At 40.5% G+C, this 16,930-nt stretch overlaps 2 protein-coding genes across 3 annotated transcripts in view; one reads left to right on the plus strand and one right to left on the minus strand.

Moving 5' to 3' along the window:
* Window positions 1-2,106, minus strand: part of NLN (neurolysin) — a 92,622-nt gene extending 90,516 nt beyond the window's left edge. For both annotated transcript variants that reach the window (XM_081053156.1, XM_081053155.1), the window contains exon 1: window positions 1,845-2,106. In XM_081053156.1, the coding sequence (XP_080909282.1) occupies window positions 1,845-1,885 (41 nt within the window). In that variant the 5' untranslated portion in view covers window positions 1,886-2,106. The remainder of the gene's footprint in view (window positions 1-1,844) is intronic.
* Window positions 2,107-2,336: 230 nt separating this feature from the next.
* The window catches only part of SGTB (small glutamine rich tetratricopeptide repeat co-chaperone beta), a 33,530-nt gene continuing 18,936 nt past the window's right edge, over window positions 2,337-16,930 (plus strand). Inside the window, exons 1-4 of the mRNA XM_081053981.1 lie at window positions 2,337-2,552; window positions 3,883-4,004; window positions 11,095-11,198; window positions 14,658-14,727. Coding sequence (XP_080910107.1) covers window positions 3,905-4,004; window positions 11,095-11,198; window positions 14,658-14,727 — 274 coding nt within the window. The 5' untranslated portion in view covers window positions 2,337-2,552; window positions 3,883-3,904. The remainder of the gene's footprint in view (window positions 2,553-3,882; window positions 4,005-11,094; window positions 11,199-14,657; window positions 14,728-16,930) is intronic.

Here is a 16,930-nt window from a genome sequence, read left to right on the forward strand (position 1 = left end):
GGTATCGCTGCTGTGGAATAGTAATGTGGTTCCTCAAAAAATTAAACATATACTTATCATATGATCCATTAACTCCACTTCTATGTATATATCTCAAAGAATTAAAAACAGACTCAAACAGATATGTGCACACCAATGATCACAGCAGCATTATTCAAAATAGTCAAAAGGTGGAAATAATCAAAATGTCCATGGACAGATGTGGTATATCCATACAATAGATTATTCTGTGTTAAAAACATTATGCTAAGTGAAATAAGCCAGTCACAAAAGAGCAAATATTGTATAAAGTACCTAAAATATTCAAACTCATAGGGATAAGAAGAATAGTGGTTAGCAGGGACTGCAAAGGGGATAAAAAGTTACTGTTTAATGGATATAAAGTTTATATATGGGATGATGAAAAAGTTCTGGAGATAGTGGTAATGCTTGCACAACAAAGTGAGTGTACTTAATACCACCGAATTGTGCACTTAAAAATAATTAAACTGGTAAATTTTGTGTTATGTATGTTTAACCATATTTTTAAAAAGCTGAAAAAAAAGCCAATGCCACTTTTCTCATTTTTTTGAATAATTTTGGAAAATGGTTATTTTTCATAAAAATGTTATTTATCTATGTAATGAGTTTATTACTGTTTTTAAATAAGCAATACTTTAAAAAATCTCCCAGCTTTCATTTTTAATAGAGTAAATATGGAAAGATATAAACAGAAGTTCTTGGTCCTGAGTAATTCCAAGAGGCAAAGGGGTCCTGAGACTAAAAAGTTTGAGAACCACTGTCTTATATGAAATGTACTCTCTCTTCGTTATGTGAAGACCTTCATTTGTTGGTATAGCTTCATATGACAGCTATACCATCTGCAGCATGCAGACTAAAAGGAAACCCTGACATATGGTCAAAATCATACTATTGTCCCCTGGATGCCCCTTAACTATAAAGGCGCGGCACAAAGCTCCACACAGATGAGTGGCAATGCACAATAGAAAACTGTCTAAAAGCTGAAATCCTGATATGTTCCAACGTCGTGTTACAAGTAACGAGCAAGAAACACACATTTCCTTTTTTCTGTTGGATTCAGACTTACAATTCAAGGCTAGATGTGGGAATGCAGGTGGTAGCTGCATTGTTTCTGAAAAACCACTTCATTTAGCGCATCCATGCACAGAACTCTCTCACCATTTTGCTACTGGTCTGTTGAGGAGGGTGGGGTTAGGGAGCTGGGAGGCAATCCAAAACAGCATCCGAGGCTGCCCCAAACCGTGTCCAAGCAATAATTTCCTCCATTTTGGGCCAAGTCAATTTGCCCAGACAAAAGGTCGAATGTCTTTTGGGGAGGAGGTAAATAAAAAGGGTATTGGAAAGCCGGATTGGAAATCATCAAAAGCACAGAGGTTTCATCTTGCGTGCAAGCTAAACGATTCGTGTGCTAAGTGTGTGAGGGGCGAACGAGAACCGTTATTCTTGAGTGTACAGCTGCGGCACTTTTAATGACGGATCTGCAGTTCTGGATAGGGGAGAAAGACAAATGATTTTCTTTTCCGGACCATCTTTCTGCATTCTTTCCGGGCCAGGCCTGTGACCAGTCTCGTTAACTGCAGCCGAGGCAGTTCCAAACAAAGGGGAATGGATACACTCCCGAGGGAGACGACAAGAGAAAGGTGGCCCTCCGGTTCTCGCGCCAGGGTGGCCCTCAGGGTGCGGGGTGCGGGTCACGAGGAGGGAGGGTCCCAGGAGGGTCGCCGGGATGAGGTTGGGAAACGCTGGGCCCGGGCGCCAGCCACCACCAGGGCCAAAGACCCCGCCCTGCCCACTGTCAAGGTTACCACGCGCACTGGAGGTACCTGTGGAGGCCTCGCACGGCCGAGAGGCACCGGGTGATCATGGGAGCGCCGAGAGGCGGCGACGGCGGGCGTGTGTCCTCCGCTTCGGGGCAGAGGAAGGCGGGGCGCCAGTGGACCGAGAGGAGGTCCAGCCGAGAAGCCCACAGCCGCGGCGGCGGTAGCGGCCGAGGCAGCACTGGTCCTCCGCGAGCCCTCCCACGTGCGGCAGCTCCACGCCGGCGCCCACTACAGCCCCCGCGGCCCGCCCCTCGCCCCGCCCCCGCGGCCCGCCCCGCCCCGCCCCGCCCCCAACACCGCCCCCCGCGCCGCCCCCCCTCGCCCCGCCCCAGCACCGCCCCCAGCACCGCCCCCAGCACCGCCCCCGCCCCGCCCCGCCCCGCCCCCAGCACCGCCCCGCACCGCCCCTCGCCCCGCCCCCAGCACCGCCCCCAGCACCGCCCCGCCCCCACCCCAGCCCCGCCCCGCCCCCACCCCAGCCCCGCCCCCCGCACCGCCCCGGGGGCGGTTCCGATGAGACCTAGTCGCTGCAAGCGAATCGCACAGCCAGGTGGGCTGAGGGGCGGCGGGGGCCGGGGAGCCGGGAAGTTTGGGCGAGCCGTGCCAGTGCGGCGATCCGGGCCAGGCTCCAGCCCTGAGGACCAGGGGGCGGGCGTGCCAGCTGACGGACGCCCGCGGGCCCGCTGCCGTCGTCCTGCGTCCTCCTGCCTGGTAAGGGGCTTCCTTCTGGGAAGGGTGCATCCCGGGAGGCCCCAGACCGGGCCTGCACCGCGCACCCTCAGCAGTACCCGTCAGGGCGGAGGCGAGGCCCGGGTACCGGGGGGAGGCAGGAGGAGGTCGATGTGTTCTGGGGAGAGTCAGGGAGAGAAGCCTGGAGGAGGCTGGACAGCTCCATTTCCCTTCTGCACCCTCCCCTGTCCCCCCACTCTTTTTTTCACCTTCTGCCCTGGGGCCTTATTTAATACTTGCTACCCCATGGCCTAGAAGCGGGGCTTGCCTTTAAAATAAGCACACAAACAGTAAACATCCTAGCCGCGGGTACCACACCCAGGCTCAGAATTAGGGAACGGGGGAGCAGATGGATGATGCGATAAGCCATTAATGCCGGCTGGCCCTGCGCCACTATTTGGATGCGATAGTATTCCGAGTGAATGAACCTGACCAGGAGCTTCCAGCTTGTCCACGAGAGCACAGCTACTGCAGAGAGCACTGGTCGGTTTATAGTATCCATCGACTTCGGCAATGATTTCCTGACATGTCTGGTGATTGAACAGAAATGCCATTTTTATTAAGAATGACACTCAGTCGAACAACCTTTCGTTAACATATTTCCTCATCAAATAACTGTCTCAGCCTACCAAAGCAGGTGGAGTGTAAATTATGCATACATTTTTAAAAATCTCATGAAATAGGGGAAGATGCTCAGCGTCGATCAGCTTCTGAGTCAGCAGTATGAATTCTCCCTCAATTGAGCACTGAGGCCTTTTGGGGACTTCTTGTATCTTTATCTATACCCTTATCCTTATCTCTATCTGTACCATGTATATATACTGTTAAGATATCGTGAGATATTCAGTTAGCGTCTAAGCTTATGTTGTACATGTTTTGAGAAAGATTTTACTTTTGCAAGTTTTAACATAATCTATTACTACTGGGTATAAATAAACATGTAATACATTACCATAACAACACTGTGCTCTCCTGACTCTTTAAAAATAGAAAGGAGTGAAGGTAATACAGATTTCAGTTTTTGCTTTATACTTAAAAATTTTTTTTAATTAAATTTGTTGGGGTGACATTGGTTAATGAGATTATGTAAGTTTCAAGTGTACAATAATATAATACATCATATGTAGATTGTATTGTGTGCTCATCACCCAAAGCTCAGTCTCCTTCGGTCACCATATATTTGATCCTCTTTACCCTCTTCAACCTCCCCTCACCATTACTTTTAATATAATTTATAACCCTTGTTATGTATAACCTTTCTGACCGATTCTGTAAAATAACTTAGTTCAGTGCTTTTCTTTTTCTTATCAAGGAAAAGTGGTTAAGCTTTTAAAATGTCATCTATCAAGCACCTAGTTTATGCAGTTATCCGTTTCTTACGGGAACAAAGTCAGGTGGACACTTATACTTCAGATGAACAAGAAAGTTTGGAAGGTAGGTACCTGTTCTTTATGTTCATTTGTGTTATAATTATAAAGACTTAAAATAGCTATAAGCCTGACTTTGATCCATCAATATCAGAATATTTTGTTGATCTTTCAAGAGAGACCAAACTATAAGGTCATCATGTTTTCATTCTCTGAGGCTTGTTTTGTTTGTTTTAATTAACAAGATAAGCGGACTGCTGTTCATTTTTTGAACTGCTATCATGTGTCAGAACTATGCTATTCGTATTGTGGAGATTTTTTCTTTACAGTGAATGTTAAGTTAGTATTATCCCCATGTAACAGATAAGTAAATGAAACCAGATTAAGTAACATAACACGGTTAATATGTGGCAGAGCTGAGATTTAAATCCTGATTTTTACTCTGAAGATCCTGTTGTCTCGTCTTCCTAACAGAAAAGCATCCAATTGAGACTTGATATATGAAAATACCTTAGTCATCATAAAAGCACTATGTAAAAGTCTAATAATTATGTCACTATTAAGCTTTGACAGCTCCCTACCTGGGGACTTGAAATGAAATGAGAGGATTGCACCCCCGTTTTATGTGGGCTTTAAATACTAGATTCAGTAATCTGTAAAATGCAGCAGAACTTGGATGACAGATACCATCACATGTTTCGTTGACGTGTTCCTTTTCATCACGGATTTCCTTTTCCATCACATGCTTCATGTTTATACATTATAAAATTTACATTCAACATAACCATAACAAAATAGAATTCTGCAGGTGGGCTTGTGGAGGTTCAATGAGCCTAAAGACTTAATTATTGCAATGAGAGTGCATTTGGGAAAACTTACTGACAGTACAATTTGAATTTCCCATCTTGAAGCTGTTTCTCCTGTAAAGGGGACACATCTATTAATGTCAATAAGCACTTCCCTTGTGAATATGCTTTTCGGAGGTAGGGATGAAAATTGGTTATTTGCTCTAAAACTGCTTGTAGTCGGGTGAGATGATGTCTTTCCAGGTGGCATTGAGAGAAGCAGGTGACATACAGTCGGACAACATGGCCATCAGTCCATTTAATATTAAGGTCTTTTGTTCTTGATTAGACTTGGTTAGACTATAACTGAAGGTAAAGGTGACTGGTTATCTAAGGAGGATGCTGGTTGTGGCTGCTCTGTAGCAAACTGATAAATGCAGTCATTCCATAAAAATATGTTTCTTTTCTAATCAAAAGCACTACAACACTTTTAAGGGCCAGAAGGAAAATTCAGAATTTTTTAAAAACCAACATGTTATGTCCTATTTTTAGCATGGTAGTCAGCCAAAAATATGTGCCTTCAGCTGTTTGTCATATATGGCATCCAGAAATGATGCCAATTGGTTTTGATCAACCCCTATTTTTGACTCTTCTGAGTCTAATTTTATTGAATATGAAATCATTTAGAGATGTCTGCCCCCCGCCCCACTAGACATTTTAAGAAGGCTTAGAAAATGAGCCTAAGTTTAGTACCGGCTTTACCACTATGATGAGCTGGGGTATTACCAGCTTTGAGTCTTCTCATTAGATTATGTCATCCACTCCTCTTAATTGCTGTCATCTTCTGACAACCACTCATGTTTTGACTATTGTGGCTCCTGCTCACTGTCACTCTCTCTAGCACTACTCCTGTCTTAATTCTTGGCAATTGCTGTATATTCAGAGATGATTCTTCCACTTCCCTTGGCTCTCAGTTTCTAGAACTTCGTTCCTCCAGTGATCTCAACTGCTCACTCCCTCGGTCAGACCCTAGACCAGTAGTTCTTGACTCAGGGTGATTTTGTGATGTCTGGAGATATTTTCGATTGTCATGACCGGGGGGCTGGCATCTAGTGGGTAGGGGCCATGCATACTGCTAAACACACTGCAATGCACAGGGTGGCTCTCAACAGCAACGAATTACCTCGTCCAAAATGTCAGCCGTCCTGAGAGTGAAAAACTCTTCCCTAGACCTTGTCATTATACACACTACATTCCCTCCATAAACTCTATCTTAAATATTTCACTTCCTGACTACTACTGCCTGTCTTTCCAGCTCATGCCCTCTAGAATCCTTCCCCAAACAATTCTTCCTCCTTACCAATGCCTCCAATCTCTCAACCCCTTACTTTTTCACACCTCTGTTCTTACCTAGTTTAAATTCCATGGTTGATCATTATAATCACAACCTTGTACATTCCTCCCTTCCTTGCAAAACCCAAACCTGTTTAAATCCAGCTCTTCATCTACTCTTTGCCCCACCCATGTGAATGTATATGGATGGAGCAAAACACACAGCCTTGATGACTGGTCCCACTTTAACTTCATGACCACAAGCCTCACGTGGACCTTTAATGCTGTCCAGCAGTCACACCATCTGTTCCAAGTTCACACTTTTGCTCTCCTAGAGGACCACTTGAACACGTTCTCATGTCTTCTCAAACCTCCAAACCTCCTTCCTTCCCTGTACTCACTTTTAGGTGATGACCCTGCTGCCTGTTGCACCAAGGAAATTGAAGTAATAAGAAAATAACTTCCACAGACTCTCTCTGCTCCATCTAGCCACCCATCAGCATCTACACCCACATACGCTGCCTGCCTGCCTGTCTGTTACCATATGCTAGGGACTAAATATGATTTTTTTTCTCCCAAAACTCCTATGTTGAAACCTAATGCCCAGTGTGATGGTAATAGGAAGTGGGCTCCTCGTGGTTGGGATTAGTGCCCTTATAAAATAAACATCAGGGGCTCCCTTGCTCCTACCATGTGAGAACAGGGTGAGAAGGTGCTATCAATGAACCAGAAAGTGGTCTTTACCAGACATCAAGTCGGCTTGCACCTTGATCTTGGACTTCCCAGCCTCCAGAACAATGAAGAATAAATTTCTGTTGTTTAGAAGCTACTCAGTCTATGGCATTCTGTTATAGCAACTCAGACAGACTAAGACTGCATAGATGAACTATTCATTGTCCTTCCTAAATGGAACCCCTCTACTGGCACACTGGATCCCATCGTGTGTCACCTACTCCAGGATGTCACTCTAGTTATTCTACCCTCCTTGTCTTACATCAGCCGATTTTCACTCTCTACTGGATCATTTCCATCAGAATATAAACTTTCCTTTATTTCTCCCTTCTTAAAAAAGCAAAATCAATAAATAATTACTCTTGCCATACTATTAGTACCTCTGTGCCCCCAAACTACTGCCTATTTTTTTTGGGGGGGTCTCCCTTTGCAGGTAAACTTTTTGAAAGACTTGTCTTTATTTGCTTTCTCCAATTTCTTTCCCATTCTTTCTTAAACTCACTCCAGATGGGCTTTTGTCTCCATCTCTCCACCCATACGGTTCTTATTAAGGTCATTTGTGGCTTCTGTGTTATTTAGTTTACAGTCATTTCTCAGTCTTCATCTGATTAGCTGCCATTTAGAAAGTTGTGGATCACTCCCTCATCCCCTTGCTCCTCATACACTATTCACATGGCTGCCCGGCTACCTTAAAATCTCTTCATTTTCTTCTTATCTCATTGTTTGCTCCTTCTCTGTCTCCTTTGCTAGTTCCTCTTTACCCTGACCTGGAGTGCCCAGGGTCTAGAGGTTGATCGTCTTCTCTTCAATATCTCCACTCACTTTTCTGGTGATATCATTCAGCTTCTTGGCCTTAACTATTCTTTATACGCCTGTGGGGACAAAACCCCCAAAAAGCAGTTTCCAGGCTCTCGGCCTCACATAGAAAGGTGTTGGCTCGGGTAGTAAATGGCCATCAACTGTGATCAGATGCCAGCAGCTGTGGCTAGTTGGCCGTCAGCTGTAACCCGTAGGCCATTGGCCACTAATATAACGGCTGTGGCTACGCTAGCAGAAAAGGAATGGGGGCTAGCAAGAAGATGGTGGCTGGCGAGCGCGGACTGCTGTTAGGCAGATTATGTAGATCCTGCTTCCTGTGTCTCCAGCCTAGCCGCCAGCGAGAATATATTGGTTTGACTTCCCTACCTATGGCTCCGTGGGTGTTCCTTTTTGGCCTTACCGTGTCCTGCGTTCTTGGGCGGGGAGTGGGAGCTGAGACCCTGCACGACAAATGGCGCAGCGAGCAGGGTCCCCTGCACGACAACGCCGATATCTCCCAAACGTATACCCTCGGCCCAGAGATTTCTTCTGAACTCCAGACTTCTGAATATGTCCATCAGTAGGCATCAGCATGCCTATTGAATATCTCCCTTTGTGTGTCTAATAGGCACCTCAAATCCAACATTTCCAAAACCCAAATCCTCATCCTCCCACCCAAAATCTGTTCTATCCACAACTTTCCTATCTCATTTGATGGCCACTCTATCTTTTCAGTTGCTCTGGCCAAAAACTTTGGCATCATTCTGGACTCAGTTCTTTCCCTCAGATTCTGCATGTAATCATTCAATAAATCCTATTAGCTGTACCTCTAAAATACGTCTAGAGTCTGACCACTTTCCTCCATTTGATGTCATCCCTGGATAGAACGAAGTATTCCTCATCGGTTTTACTGTGATGGCCTCTAACTGGTCTCTCTGCTTGTATCTCTGCCACTTTGTTGACCATTCTCAACACCGCCGCCAGTGATCTTTTAAAACAGGGTATGTCAGATTCTATCATTTCTCTGCGTAAAATCTCGTAGTGACTCCTCATGTTGCTCATCCATTGTCTGAAGGATCTATATAGTTTGGACTTCTGTGATGTATTGTTCCCAGACTCTTCCCTTTTCTCATTTGGCTTGAGCCAAATTTGCTTCCTGACTCAGCATGCACCAAATCCTCTTTCCTACGGGCTTTTTACTCTAGTTGTTTTCTCTGACCAAAATGTTCTTCCCCCAGATAATGGTACTACGCCCATCTCCTTCAAGTCTCTGTCAAATCTCTTTTCTGAATGAGGCCTATCCTGAGCACTCCATAAATCTGCAGCCTGCTTTCCTGCTCTGTTCCCCACACTCCTACCCTCCTTGCCCTGTTTCACTTGTTCATTGTAGAATGTTAGCCCCAAGACATCAGCGTTCTTTTTGGTTTTATGCACTGATATATCTATCCCAAGCATCTAGAAAAGTGTCTGACACATAGTAGGTGCCCAATAAATATTTGTTGAATTGCTGAATTAAATCAAGTGATTCTGGGCATATCACTTAGTTGGTCTGTATCTTAGTTTCTAAGTTTATTAGGTGGAGCTATCTGCCCTCTCTCCATCTAAGAGATTTGTGAAGAGAATCTGGGTCAGTGATGGCAGTTACATAGCATATGAAAGGTTTTGAATAAAGTACTATACAGAAGGGAAATGGTACTATTGAATAGATTCTTCACTTGTCCTTCTCCTCATCAGTACCAAACAGACTTATTATTTGGTGTTAAAGTAGAAAAATGATTATATACAGTATTTCTTTAGATTTTTATGACTTATTCCTAAGTATAGCCTCACGAAAGGGGAATCAAATGTAATAATCCTTGTTTCATAAATGAGAATCTTGAGGTAAAAATAAGAAATTACTGCACTCAGGTATTTGACACACTTTTTTTGTTTTATTTTGGCTGGATTAATAATGATAATGAGATAGTCTGGAGTTCCAGGGCTTTACTCACTAAACCATATGTCTCTAAAAAAAAGTGTGTTACTGTTGAGCACTGAACATTGTGGCAATTAGGTTTACTTATCAAAAAATTGTGTTTATTTATATGTAGAATCTAAAATAGTCAAACTCATAGAAGCAGAGAGTAGAATGGTGGTTGCCAGGGCCTGGGGAGAAGAGGATATGAGGAGGTGATGGTCAAAGGGTCCAAACACTTTCAGTTATACAAGATGAGTAAGTTCTGGAGACCTACTTTCAGCACAGTGCCTTATAGCTAACAATTCTGTATTATATAGTTAGAATTTGCTAACAGGTTAGGTTTTCAGTGTTCCTATCCACTGCCCTACACACACAATAAAAGGGGGTGAGAGGAAACTGGGAGGTGATGGATATGTCTAACGTATTCACGGGTGTATACTTATCCCCAAATTCATCGAGTGGTATACATTATATAGGTACAGCTTTTTATATGCCAGTCATACTTCGGTAAAGTGGTTTTTAACAAAACCCAAACAATTATGTTTAACACAAAACGGTGACCTCCTTTAGAAAGACTTAATTGTGTCTAGTGTGTACTAGGTCTGGGTTCTAAGGTTAGCGGCTGCAGAGGTATAGAAGCTGGATTGGATTGCTCAACAAGGTAGCGCATAAAAATCCCTCACAGTCACCACATGGACTGTGCAGCAGAAGTGTTTAGCTGATGGTGGTTAGTCAGTTCGGTGTTAAGTCAGTGTTTGTTTAGCTCTGACATGTCCACGTCCTCCGACTAACATAGTCTCCCACGGCTTTCCACCTGGTTGGCATCCCAGCCATACACCAAAGGTAGATGAGGCACCTCTCACCACTTAACGTGCTATGTGTTTTATTTATTGTGTTTGTCTGCCTCCTATTAAATGTAAGCTTAGATTTAATTGTTAAATCGATAGTGATATTTGTCTGTTAGGTTAACTCTGGATTTTTGCTATCTTAGAATAGCACCTTGCACGTAGTAGGTGCCCGGTAAATTTGCATGCATGAATGAATTTTTAAAAGCCAACCTATCTTTACATAAATAAGCACACCAGGATTAATATTTAGTGCTTCCTATGTGTCAGAGACTGTTTCTCTTAACGATTTTTAATCAGGTTGAGAATTCTATTTCTCACATTAAAAATGAAAGGTATATATTTTTTAGTTTTAGTCAAGGTATTGGGAAATTGGTAGTTAATCAAATATTGGAAGTGGGGAGTAGTTGTTTTTATTGACTTGCTTCAACAAGAATATGATATAATACATACATTGAGAAATTATGTTCTAGGTAGCATTTCTCTTTAAGTGACGAATAAGAAATCAAGTTGTCTTCCCTCAATAGCTGGTCCATAAACAGAAATCTCTATGCATCTGAACTATTTCATTTTCCTTATGTTCTGTCATCATAATTGCTGAATTATCACAGATTGCAACAGAGTGCAGATTTCCACCAGGAAAAAAAAAAAGGTTGTTTCTTTTCTTAGGTGGCTAATATTTTTTTCACTATTAAAATTTATTTCAAGTTGCAATTCAGTGCTTGGAGACAGTTTTTAAAATCAGCCCAGAAGATACCCATCTAGGAGTTTCACAGCCTCTGACCGAAATGTTCGCAAATTCCTTCTGTAAGGTAAGCTGTCATTGTTTTCTCATTAGTGTCTTATTTAAATATGATGACAATACTATGTTGGATTGTTAATATTTTAGGGGCCATGCCTATAAGTAACTAATTTCTTTCTGGATATAAGATAAGATAGTCCACATGAATATGATTAAGGACTGAAAATATAAGTTTTTTAATGTGCTTTAGGTTTTCATATATTAGTAGCTATTAACATCCTTTCACCTTCTTTTATATGTATTTAAGGATATTTCTTAGTTGACTTTTTAAGTCCTTTATACTATCTGAGTATTTTTAGATTTCTGACATCTCAATTGACATTCCCCTACAATATGGAATACAAGCTAAAAATGAAAGTTTTAATGTTTAGGAAGCAACCGTGTAGAAATAGATTCACCAGGAATTGAATCATCATTTTGAAGCAGATTTCATCAAATTTGGCCATTGATGGGGCTTTTTAAAACAGGAAGAGGTTCAGGGTCGGCATGCATAAAACTAAGACCGGAGCCCAAGTTTTCTGATTCCTCCTCCCGAGGACTGTTTTCAGGGCCACTGGTCTCGGTGTTTTCAGGAAACATGGACCATAGATTGTCTGCAAAAGTTTAAGGTTAGTGAGTTTAGAGCCCCAGGGTGATCTCCCAGGTGTATTTTCATTACATTGTGGTGCCTCACGAACAACTTTTGTTATTCTAGCTCTGTATTTAAGCTTCAGTACAGAATGAGGAACTCGGGAGAGAAGCTGAAACAGTGTCCCAGCCTGGCAGGGACACTGCTGAGAATACCACTTTGACTGTTTCTAGAACTTGTTTTGAAGAAGTCCTTAGAGTTGCAGGGAAGATGGTAATTTGGCAGTAAACTGCTCCCTCTTTTTATACTGGAGAAAGAATACAGCTATACATTAATTTGTCAAACAGATGAATTCTAATGATATGACAAGATGTAAGGGATAGCGCATGTCTCTGTGTTCCTCTTCAGGAATTCCCCTTTTGTTTCTTTGGTTGCTGGGGTTCTTTCCTTGTCTGGGCTTGTGGTGTCCTTAGAGAATCCTGTTTCAGTGGCTGCATGTGGCTATGGCTGAAGCCGACTTTCATTCTGCCTAGACTTCTGAGAGGCCTGTGCTTTAGATGGCACTTGGATTTACTCAGTCTTTAGCTCCTGTCACTGTTGTACCTGGTACTGAGGAGATCAGAATGGTTTTTGTTTTTTCTTTTAATCTCCCACAAAGCTGAAATTAACTTTTACACCGTTTAAATAGAGCTCCTTTAAAATTTTTTTTTCTATTTCTCTCTGATTGTATTTAATTGTAAAAGTTTGTTGCTTACTATTATTAAAACACAGTATTTTGAAACTGGCTCCATGGTATATTTGCATAGTATTATTTGTGGTAGGAATCCTTTCATAGTCCTATTTAATAGCTGTGGCTTCATTACGGATGTGTTTGTTAGCAGAGTATGGCAGAGAAAGCCTAAAACTTGTCTGAAGCAGCATCAAGATTGTTATAATTAAAGAAATTGTCTCACCAAGTATACTTGGTTGTTATATTGGTGATTTTATTTTTAAGATACTGCTTTTCTGTTTTTTCCCCTAAGTTTATATACTAAATGGATTCATTCTTTTTATATAAAGTAAATAACACTTGTCCCTACATGAGCTGCTCAAGTGCATTCAGTTAATATGAGAATTCATTTTCAAAGTTGTAAAACTGGCAATTTTATTAAAATAATTCAGAAGGATTTAGAAGACAGCATGGATTATAATCCATTTTTCAATATGCCATTTTTTCTGACTCCAGAAAGTTACTCTTCTTCATGCATAAGCTGCCTAGGCTAGAGAAGATTTGAAATAGAAGGAGCCTTAAAGGCAAGTTACTATGGGGCTGTAATGTGTCTTTGAAGTACACTTACATCCTGAGCGACCATAAGCGGTTTTAAGTAGTGACCTTACTTATGAAGGTTCTGAAGTTGATTCTTTACTTTTTGGTTCCAATACTTTATGTTTAGAGAAACTGTTTAGTAGAGAAAGATTTTTTTTAAAACAGGAAAAGAATGACTCAGATACTTTCTCAGTGATTTTGTATTTGTGAATATTTGTGTGTAATTAGCAAAGTATATTTCCAATGTTACAGCTATCAAGTTTATTGAAACTTTAGTCAAGACAAAAGTAATGGAGGATATATTGTAAATATAGTACACAGGTATACTGGCTACCAATTATGCTTTCTTAAAAATTGTAGACTTATTAATGAAGTTCAGAGTCAAGTTTAAAAGCAATGCAATTTTTAAAAAAGCTTTCAAAAATGGAAAATATATGTTGTGTTCCCAGTGTTACTCAAGATATTTCTGAATTTTTCATTTAGCTTACAAGCACCTTTGGTTTGAGCATTATTATTTTTTATTATTTTTTTAAGGGTTTTTTTTTTTTTTTTTTTTAATTGGGGAAGAGTAACAGGACTTTATTGGGGACCAGTGTGTACTTCCAGGACTTTTTTCCAAGTGAAGTGTTGTCCTTTCAGTCTCAGTTGTTGAGGGTGCTGTTCAGCTTCAAGTTGTCCTTTCAGTCTTAGTTGTGGAGGGCGCAGCTCAGCTCCAGGTCCAGTTGCCATTGCTAGTTGCAGGGGGCGCAGCCCACCATCCCTTGGATGAGTCGAGGAATTGAACTGGCAACCTTGTGGTTGAGAGCCCACTGGCCCATGTGGGAATCGAACAGGCAGCCTTCGGAGTTAAGAGCATGGAGCTCTAACCGCCTGAGCCACTGGGCCGGCCCTTGGTTTGAGCATTATTAATGCAAAAGAGGTTTGAGGATGATAGTAGGTATTAAAAACAGGAATGGTATTCTGTTTATTGTCTTCTGATAAAATTAATATATGCACATTGTTTTAAAAATTTTGGACAATATGGAAAGATATAAAGAGACTGAAAATTTTACCTCCAAATATTACTACTGTTAACCTTTCATTTACACCTTTCCAGTCTTTGGTTTTAGCCTTTGTGTGTGTGTATGTGTGTGTGCACATATTTAAATAATAAGATCATATAATAAATGCTTTTTTTGTAAACTTTGAATTTGACTTAGGAGACTATCTCTTAGTATAGGGAACATTATATTTCAGAATTTTCACTAATATAGCCAATCCCTTGAACATATTTCTATTCCTATTCTTTGTATACTGATTCCTTTTTTGTTCATGAAAAAGGATTTCTGGGTAAAGAAAAATCAAGTAAATTTTTTTTTGATTCACAGTTGTCCATTATCTTCTAGAAAAATTCCACATATTCATTTGTCTAATAAAAGTATGTGAGAGGAGTTGCCCCCTATTTCTTGCTAACACTATTATTTAGGTGTTAGATTTCATGACATGGAATTACAGATGATTTACTATAATATGGGTAATTCATTATTGCTTTACTTATAGTTCTCTGGGATGATTCCTAATGTAGCTAAATGGAAATTATTAATTTTTAATTTCAGAATGACATTATGCCTCTCTCAAACTCAGTGCCTGAAGATGTGGGAAAAGCTGACCAATTAAAAGATGAAGGTGAATATTTTATAGAAAAATTTTTCAGTTAGTAAAACTTTCTGAAACTCTGGCAAAGGTGACTCTCAATCGATAAAATTCTGGTTTACACTGCCAGACTGGGTTGTCATAACTCACATGGCATTTGTGAAACAGGAATGAATGTGACAGGGAAGAAGCCTGAAAATATAGAACAGCTTGTGGCCCACATAGGTGTATGGCTTGCTTTAAGAGAAGGAGATGTGTCGTGCGTAAAACTTGCAAAACTACTGAAGGGTGATTACTTGTAATATTTGCTGTGTATACTCTAGGATTCCAATTCTTCTTCACGCTTAATCAAAAGATGACTAATTTGCAGTATTTTAAGTTTCATATATTTAGTGTTTTTGATTATTTGAAATTTGTTAAGTGCATAAGGCACTTGACATGTTTATTAGCTAGCACATTTGTGACTACATTATCAAATTTTCTAATCGTGAATATTGAAGCATTGTTGATTTTCATAAATAAGTCATTGTTGTATGAAAACAAATGGCCGTGAAAGATGGTCAAGCATAGGGTTACTCTGAGCTGTATGTTACACTTATTGGTGTTAATTAAGGCTTCTAGCCAACTAATACATTCCTGGAAGGTGGCTTTCAAATATTTTTTGTGTGCTTTGCTTCTGAAGAACTCCAGTATAGTCAGATGAAATCAAGAAGAGAGTTCATTGTTGTTATTCCCTGACACATCACAGAAATATAGACATCTCTCATAGGGTTGTTTTGATAATTAAAGGAGACAATTTTGTAGGAGAGTACCGTGTAACTATAAAGTGCTGCATAATGGTTAGTTGTATTTATCTGAATCTTTTCATATTATTTTGTGAATTGCAGCTTTTTTCATCAGTATGTATAAAAGTATCTATATGTATACATACATTTGAAGTGGTTTACAGGAAAACCCATACAATGGGTTTTAATAATAATAATAATAATAATAATAATAATAATAATGATAAAATGCCACACCAAGACCAAAAGGCCCAACAGCAACAGGGAAATCCCAATAATTCAGAAAATGTAAATCTTTTTATATGGAAGAAGCAAATCTATTTAAGTACTTAGGCTAATGTAGTTAACTTTGTGCTCAGTCATAAAAGCTATGTTATCCTCTTAGCTGCCTTAGAAGCTTACATTCATTGTTTTTGGGGGGGGTGGGGAGAAAAATTAATTTTTTTAACTTTTAAAAAACAGCCTTATTGAATTATAATTCACACACCATACAATTTACTCCTTTAAACTATGCAAATTCCTTGGTTTCTAGTATATTCAGAGTTGTGAATCCATCACCATAATTATAGAACATTTTTATCACCCCAAAAGAAACTGTGGTATACTCATTAGGAGTCATTCTTTGTATGTATTTCTGATTCTTAATTTGCAGTAACTTCTTGTGATTTTAGATGCTTTTATCTACCTGCATTTAATTTCATTGTTCTATTTCTGTTCCCTGCAAATTTACATCCTCCTCCCATTGAGTAGCTAATGATCTATTAAAAAAGAAAGTTAATAGGAGACCTTCTGGTTTAGGGACAGCTGGAAGGAACAATAGAGGCTTTTGGGATGTAAATCCTTCCTCCTAATCCTAGTGTTTTAAAATTTTCCATTTTGAACATTGGCTCTTAAAAGTAAACAGGACATTTTTCTGTTGAATGGAATGTGAAAGATAGCCAATGAGAAATTCCGTATTTTACTGGTCAGTTGTTAACCTAGCTAACTTATTGTGATGTATCTGCAGATGCTCTTCCTGAAAATCAGTATCCTGTAGGCTAGCCATGGTATCTAAATTCTGTCTTTCTAGAAATTAATCTCCAATAATCTCCTTTTAAAAAGAATCTGTGTCTGGAAGAAACAGCACATATACTTGTTATCTGGCAATCACATGTTAGCGTGATTAGCTTTCCCAGCTTACCCACGCAGCAGAGTTCTGAGGGCTTGGATACTTAGCAGATGTATATTTTGACAAGGAAGAAGTGGAATACAAGTCCAGATTGGGGAGGGTGTTGCGTTGGCACGAGTGGGGCAGCTCTAAAAGGAAAGAGAGAGATGGAGATAAAGAAGGTGAGAAGAGATTAGATTTTGCCATGAGATAATCACAATTGTTGCCTTTACTCATGTAAAGCCTGAATTTTATGAGACATACGAACATTAATATAATTTATTTCCTGTGTGACTGAAAAATC

The sequence above is a fragment of the Rhinolophus hipposideros genome (genome assembly GCF_964194185.1).
Source record: "Rhinolophus hipposideros genome assembly, chromosome: 7".
In the NCBI taxonomy this organism is placed as follows: Eukaryota; Metazoa; Chordata; class Mammalia; order Chiroptera; family Rhinolophidae; genus Rhinolophus; species Rhinolophus hipposideros.